This window comes from Crocodylus porosus, unplaced genomic scaffold (genome assembly GCF_001723895.1).
Source record: "Crocodylus porosus isolate Cpor-Errol unplaced genomic scaffold, CroPor_comp1, whole genome shotgun sequence".
In the NCBI taxonomy this organism is placed as follows: domain Eukaryota; kingdom Metazoa; phylum Chordata; order Crocodylia; family Crocodylidae; genus Crocodylus; species Crocodylus porosus.
Window position 1 is genome coordinate 126,735,659 of NW_017728906.1, and position 7,457 is coordinate 126,743,115.

General features: G+C 42.0%; 1 protein-coding gene across 1 annotated transcript in view; it reads right to left on the reverse strand.

The window, feature by feature from the left end:
• The window catches only part of ACOD1 (aconitate decarboxylase 1), an 8,739-nt gene extending 5,324 nt beyond the window's left edge, over nucleotides 1–3,415 (reverse strand). Inside the window, exons 1-3 of the mRNA XM_019529776.1 lie at nucleotides 2,028–3,415; nucleotides 874–1,035; nucleotides 100–189 (exon numbers count right to left, since the gene is read on the reverse strand). Coding sequence (XP_019385321.1) covers nucleotides 100–189; nucleotides 874–1,035; nucleotides 2,028–2,039 — 264 coding nt within the window. The 5' untranslated portion in view covers nucleotides 2,040–3,415. The remainder of the gene's footprint in view (nucleotides 1–99; nucleotides 190–873; nucleotides 1,036–2,027) is intronic.
• Nucleotides 3,416–7,457: the final 4,042 nt, after the last annotated feature.

Consider the following 7,457-nt stretch of genomic DNA (forward strand, 5'->3'; position numbering starts at 1 on the left):
GCCCTGCCCCGCCGGGAGCCATACCCCCCAAGAGCATTACAGACAGACACAGACAGATGGACTAAGCCATATATATATATATATAGAAGAGTTCCTTACAGCTACTCCATTGGCAAAAGCTGCATACAGAGGAGGGAGTCGGACATCTGAGTGACCCCAAACAGTGCTGGATGTATTGGCGCTGTAGATCTGGAATAATATGAGATCATTTAATTCAAAGTCCTGAACTTAAACATCAGGCAATTCATTGTGGCTCAGCCCTACTGTTCTCAGTTTCTACTTTTTAAAGCCTGCACACAGGGCTGGTCCAGCAGGGCACTGCTTACAGTACCCTGGATTGGGGCATGCCCCATGTGTTGGGTCCAGTCTAGGTCTTGTGCTTCATGTGGCATGTGGAGCCAGCAAGGAGCATGCATGGCGTGCAGTGCCCTTTCTAGAGCACCCCTGTTTGGTGGCTCTAGCATGCAGGAATGGTCTGTGGACCCAATCTGGATGGGCCCTAATGCTATGGGGCACCCTGGACTGGACCTGTGTGGCAAGTGCAGTGTGTGGGGAACATGGGGGAGGTCCAAGACCCACAGGTTGAATCGTAGGGCTCCAGAAAACAGATCTGGCCCAAGGGCCGTATCTTTGACATCCCTGTCCTAGGGCATTTGTTTTATATGGTATGGGCAGTAAGTTACCACATAACATACTTGCTAGTGATTTTCCACCCTCAGTTTTTTAACTCAAGGAATAGAGCTTCCCTACCTCTATGGCTGGACTATCTCAACGCCTAACAGATCTTACCTTGGGGATCTTTTCCTTACTAACCTACATTTACTTGTTTCAATTTTCTAACAGCTAGCATAAAATGAAAGTCAAGCATTTTACCTTGCTGTAGTGTATTACTCTGTGGCAGACCTCCGTGCTGCTACCCAGTAGTCCCACTCCAAGTGTGTCCAGGATCATCCGTTTGCTTCTCTGAAGGACTTGGTCTGTCAGCTGGCTTGCATTCAAGCCATGGATCATGCCAGCAAAGTTTCCAGTGATGGTCTGGGGGGAAACAAACAAACAAGCAGATGTTTCTGTTAATTTAAAAGGCAACATGAACAACCTCCAACCTCTGATTTTTGTTAGTTATTTCACCTGTATTTCCTCAGTTCGGAAAAGGATTTAAGTCAACCGTAATTTACATGACACTATTACTCTATTGTACATAAACTCACACTAATTATACAAAATCAATCACATGTCTTCCCTCCCCCCAGTGTTTATGTCTCTCGTTCACTGTCTGCTTTCAATATTTACATCTTTCCTTTTCTTTTTTCTCCCGGGTTGATTCAGCCTTTGGGAGTTGCTCCTAGCAGCTCCTATTTACCTTTGAAATCAATTAGGTGTTTAAATAATTTTGTGAATCGGGGCTCATGTGACCCAGATTTCTAAAGATGTTAAGCTCCTAAAGATGCAAATAGAAGGATTTCCCATAGTGCCCAGATGCCTGATTCACACTGACATCAGTTGGGATTAGGCAGGTGCTGATATTTGAAAATCCTACTGTGTACTTACCTGCATCTCTAGACACCTAGGACCAGATCCTGTCCTGTTTATTAGTATCCAAGTGGACTTAGATGCCCAAATGCGACTTTATTCCACCATCTACCTTTGCAACACACATACCCATCTTACCCCCTCATCCCTAGTACTAACAGTTTTTCAGGGGCTAAAGCCGGGTGGAGTAGAATGACACTGAGGCACCTAAGCCCATGTAAGAGCCTAATAGATTGAATAGAATCTGGCTATTAAATACCATTAAATATCTGTTCCAGTTTGACTTCATCTCTTTGGAACATGGGTGACCAGAATTTTATGTAGCATTCCAGACAAAGTCTCTACTAAAATCTTTACCTTGTACAGTGTATTAAGCACTTTAAAAACACACAAAGAACTCTTAAGCAGATGAAGCACAGCAATGCATGTGGCAGTGAAATTACAGAAGTTTAAAATGAAAAGCCAAGGCTTAAAATGCAGAAATAACAAAATAGTACCTTTGCCCACATATTGTAATGGATGATGGTTAATCCCAGTCAGGCTATGAAGACATGATAAAGAAGAGGCATTCTTCTCTATATATGCTACTCAGAGTCTCTGTACTTCCCATCTTGCCCTGCCCCTTTCCTTTCTTGCAAATAAATTTCCCCTTTTCTTCACCTCCAACTTTCCTCTGACTAACTTCCTCCACATCACACACTGCTGGGACTCCTTGTTATAGCATTTTGTTGTGGGTCAGATTCATATGACATGTGGTCTTCATTCTATTTTGCTACTAGAGGTGCTCTTTCAGTTAGTTTTTCATGCCCATCTGTTCCTTTCAGCATCTGTATTTCTACCAGTAACATTATTGAAGTGAATTTAGATTAAGGCATATCATTACATTTAAAAGTTTACTATCCTTAAAGTTGCATCAGTCTTTTCTTGCTTTTCCTTTATCTTTGTCATTTCTGTAATTCCCTTTTACCTCCTTATCTCCCACTTGTATTCTCTAGGAAAGAATCTCAGTGGAACGCTAACTTTTACTATGGGCTCTCCGATCTGCTGTGGCAACAGAAAAGTGACCTGCAACCACCCAGAGAATTTCTCCAGCGTGGGTGCTGCAGGGACAATTAACAGTGGCCCTGTGTGGGGAGATGCCACAGGAAAAGAATCCCTCAGAACAAGCATAGCTAAGTAGTTCATATGCAGCTTTGGACAGGTGACCGTAATGTACAACTCTTGACTGCTCTAACATACATTAAGGAACAGCTCTTGCCCTTGGCAGTGCTGCAAATGAGAATGGTATAAAAGTCATACAACCCCAAGTTACCCTCCGTCCCATGACCTCCAACTTCTCTGGTGTTTTTCTAGGGCAGCAATTTTCAACTCTGGGTGCTACAAGATTTCTTTTTAGGGGTGCCACTCAATATGAGCTCTGTTCAGTGTGAAACACCTACACATGAGTTACAAGATAAACCAAGAGATTTTAAATAGGGATCCACAGTGTCAAAAACATTCAGACATGTCGTGGTCTTTCTGAGTACTTTGCAACACAAGAATTACTCTATTATTTTCCATTGTCACAAAATGAATGAAGGTTAAGAGCAGGCGTTTTCTGAGAACTGTCTTGAGTCTAACAAGGTTGAGAACCTATTACTGCTCTAGCAGAAGGCATAGCATAGAGTCTCAGCCAATGGGTATATACCTGGGGTAACTCCATTGACAGAGCAGAGTAAGTGTTGTTATCTTCAGTTTACAATGGAATAATTTTGTAATACTTCCCATTTCCTAACACTTTCAAATATTTGCGATTACAGGAAAAACACCTTGTGAAGAGGCCCATGTATGTCCTTTATACCAGTCCTTTTTATGTCTGCCCATGAGCCAAATCCAGTCCATGCAGCCATGGCTCCAGCCTGTGCGGTTTCCCACGAGTTGGGAAATTTGGCAGGGGTGGTGGTGGCAGTGAATATTAAAATATCCCCCCAAAACTAGTGGTAGGGGAGGGAGCTGATCCATGTTTCCTCCCCCACACAGCCAGATCAGGTCCCACTTCACCCACCCCATGCACTGGATTGGGCTCACTGGCTGGATCTGGCCCATGGATAGATTGAGCACTTCCTATCAGATCCGTGGGGCAAAAAGTTTGAGCACCACTGCTTTGTACAATTATTATGCCATTGTTAGCATATCGTACAAATAGTTCCACTTAAGCACTCAACATCAGATTTAAATAGGACTTCTGCTGGGCTGTGGGGCAGGCATGCTTTCTAAACACATGCTCCCAGCTGTTTTTTATGATAACTTCTTTCTATAACAACACTTCCTGTTTAGATTGGTCAACACCTTGAGAACATTACTTAAGTGGAATAATACCAAATATGAATTGAGACATTTATGTGAAAAGAAGTATATCATATATTTCTTTATTTATCCACTACTATCTCAGGGCTGAAAGATGTTCACAGTTCCATGCTCTGAGTCACTGAAAGTAGCATGGTAACCAAAGGCAGAACACAGATTCTGTGTTCACTGTGTATGCAAATAGAATCAGATATGTATGTGCTACCCTTTGATAAATCTACCAGGAGGATGCAGAGGTGTGAATTTCTGAGCACTATGATTAGGTCATCTCCTTAGGTAATCTCAGTGAATGATCTAGGTTAGGTGGGTTATTATCAGGTATACAGCTTTAATTTCAATTCAGCAAGTAACAATTAACTCCATATTAGAAATCTGTCCTGCCTTGTGCATTCCCTGTTTCCCTGGAGAAGCAGGAAGAAGCTTGCCTATCAAAGCAGACAATAATAGAAGGGAATTCAATTACACAGGAGTGGTAGCCTAAAATTTATGACATGAAATCACATTATACATGCTACCAAAAAAAGTTCTTATCTTATATTAGTTCTCTTATCCACTTAGTGGCCACGTCTACATGAGATGCTTACTGTGCAGTCGCTCATTACTACTGCACAGTAGCATCGCCAGGTACAAACCATGATGCAACACTACTGTGCAGTAGTAATGAGCTACTGTGCAATAAGCATCACTGGGCAACCAAGCTGGGATGCTGCTGGGCAGTAATACCGGTTACTGAGAAGTCATTTTGTATTTGGTAATGCAAATACTAAATGACTGCACAGAAACAACTGCACAGTCAGTGTCTTGTATAGATGCCGCCAGTAGGTTGCAAAATCAACCAGAAAGTGTAATGAAACCTGCAAGTTATTTACAGTAGCTTAGTTCCCTGTTTTAACCTTTTCAAAACAAGCAGTGAAAGCACAGTGCCATATATCGGTAAGTGTTGACACAGGCCATGCAGAAAGTTTTGAAAATGTTGTTGTCTTATCTTTTCTATACAAGTTATGCAATTTCAAAAACAAAGGTCTTTTAGACAGGATTAAAGTCCCTAACTAACATACAGTGATTATGAGGTAGCCAGTGGTAATTCGCAGACTAGACATATGTGATTATTTGTGCTTAGGGTCTAGTCTACAGAGTAATGAGAAATCAATCATTGCAGCAGATATTAGATGCTACAGAGTGCATGGAAATCATGAACTGGGTAAATAATTCTCACTAAATTACAGAGGAATAGTTGAATTGATTCATTGCTAGGTTACCTGGAAAGCCCTTTTGGAACAGAATAAGTTCCCTGGAGTCTCTAGGCCAGTGGTACTCAACCTGCAGCCCATGAGCAAGATCCGGGGAGTGGAGCTTTTTGTCATTCAGCCCATGGGATTGGAAGTTTGGGCACCACTTCTCTAGACTGAAAACTAAAGAAGACATTGCAATTCCATGACATTCCTATCCAGACCTGTAACATTTTTAGGTCACGTTTATATCCTATATATTTATAACAGTAACATTTATTCCAGCAATTTCACTAAATTATACCTCCTGCCTCTGTTGGTGCAACAAGAGGCTGTTTCAGTTGAAGATATATGGCACTGAGGGTAGGCAACTCAGTTTCCCCAAAGCATCCATGTGGTGCACTGAGTCCAAAATATTGTGGCAGTGTACTGAGGTACGATAGGCTCCTCTTAGGGAATTGTGGGAACTTGGGGTTAAGTCCCATGATTCTCTTTGTTCATCCCATACCCTTCTCTTTTCCCACTCTTTTTTAAAAATTCTGACAGCTCCTTCATGACAATACAATCTGCTCATCCTTACTCTGATTTTCACTCTCTACCATCTCACCCTCAAGAGCAGAGATCTTCAACAGATCAATGGCGTTCTCATGTCTGTTTTAGATACAGGGCCCCTGATGCATCTGAGTTTGCAGAATTTCAATAATTAACAGAGCAACTGATCATCACACAGGGGTTAAAACTGAGACAACCAAGGAGGCTTGCTGGCAAATCATGTGATGCAAGTTGTGGTTGGATTTACTTTGGAAACAGCATGGAGGTGCACCTTTGAGATGAAAAGGTACTGTTGTATTGTGACTATGGTGTCTGTTCCAGGCAGTTAACTATGTCTACAGTTGGGGAGGTTTAGCATTGGAGAGGAGTATAAGACAAGGAAGTTGGGACTCCCCAACAAATTTATACTATATAAAAGCAAATTGCAGGGCGCTGACCCCTATTCCATGAACCAAGGGTCAGTGCATAGCTACTCACATAACTGTTCCTTATTTTCCACTGGAGTTGAATAGAAGGCATAATAGCATGTCGTTCTGGCACGCTGGTGGCCCCAGAAAGAGTTCTCGCAGAAGTGCTATGGTGACTCTATAATGCTTTGTAGCACCTATTTATGTTCTCTCAAAATCTGCATAATGCCTTGGTGCAACCTGTAGCCCACTTTTTTGTCTTTCTGCTTCTTCTCTGGCTATGTTCCCTCCACTCCCATGTTGATTCACAGCTCTTAAGATCAAGAGCTCAGTTCCCCCTAGTTAGGATCGTCTTTCAGGCAGTTGTGGAAACAGTGCCTGCCCATGTAAGAACAAGACTGGTAGGTTTAAAGGGTGAATAGAGAGGGAAAGAGAAGTGAGAAAATGCCCTAAACTTTTTTTAAATAGGTATAGTAACATCGTGAAGCAGGTCAAACTGGCTTCAGATCTGTTTTCTTTAAGAATTCAGCAGCTCTCAAATGTGTTGGCTGTAGCTGAGAGGTAATAGAAAATGGTTAGATGGTCAGATATCCCAGGTAATGATGTGCAGTACAGTAAATATTGCTAAACATATTAAAGGCAATGATGAGTCTGGCTAATATGTGCTCATTAGCATGCCAGTGGGCCCAGAGAAGGTAACTGCTTAAGTTGCCTGAGCTCATATGCTGCTGGCTTCTTCCCAGTAATAGTGCCCCAGGAGCCCATTGCAGGGGAAATACAAAGCAACTCTTCCTGGAAATGCATGGGCAGAGCTTAAAGGATACGTACTTGAAAAAGGTACTAAGACTGTGGCCAGGGCACAAAAGGAATATCTGAACCAAGAGCATCATAAAACTCTTTAAGAAAACCAGGGTGGAGGCTGATGTCTAATTCTGCAAATTAACTCGAAGCTAAACCCCATCAGCCAGCAAGAAGATGCCCTCTTTCATTCTCTTCCTGAATCCAACCATAACATGCAAGTAATTTGTTTTGGACTTGAACTTTGGACTGGAAAAGCCTCACACTGCATTTCTGATGGTTACCTATTAGGCTGATTTTACATGTTTATTCAGTCTAAATGACCGGATTTTAGATAATTTGCAAGGGTTATTTTAAGTTTTTTGTGGATGCCCAGGTCTTGGTGTATTTCTTTTTCTGTTGGTGAAGCTTTCCTTTTTTCTGCTAGAAATGCTGCCTGCTGGCCTTGCCAAAACATTTGGGAATGTTCTTGAGCTGTTTATGGCATTTTCTCTTGTATTTTTTTTGTCTACTAGTGCCAAGGCATGGTGCTAAAATAATTGGCTACTTCTACAGACAATTTTTTCCCTGGGAGCGCACATCAAGTAGCCATTTT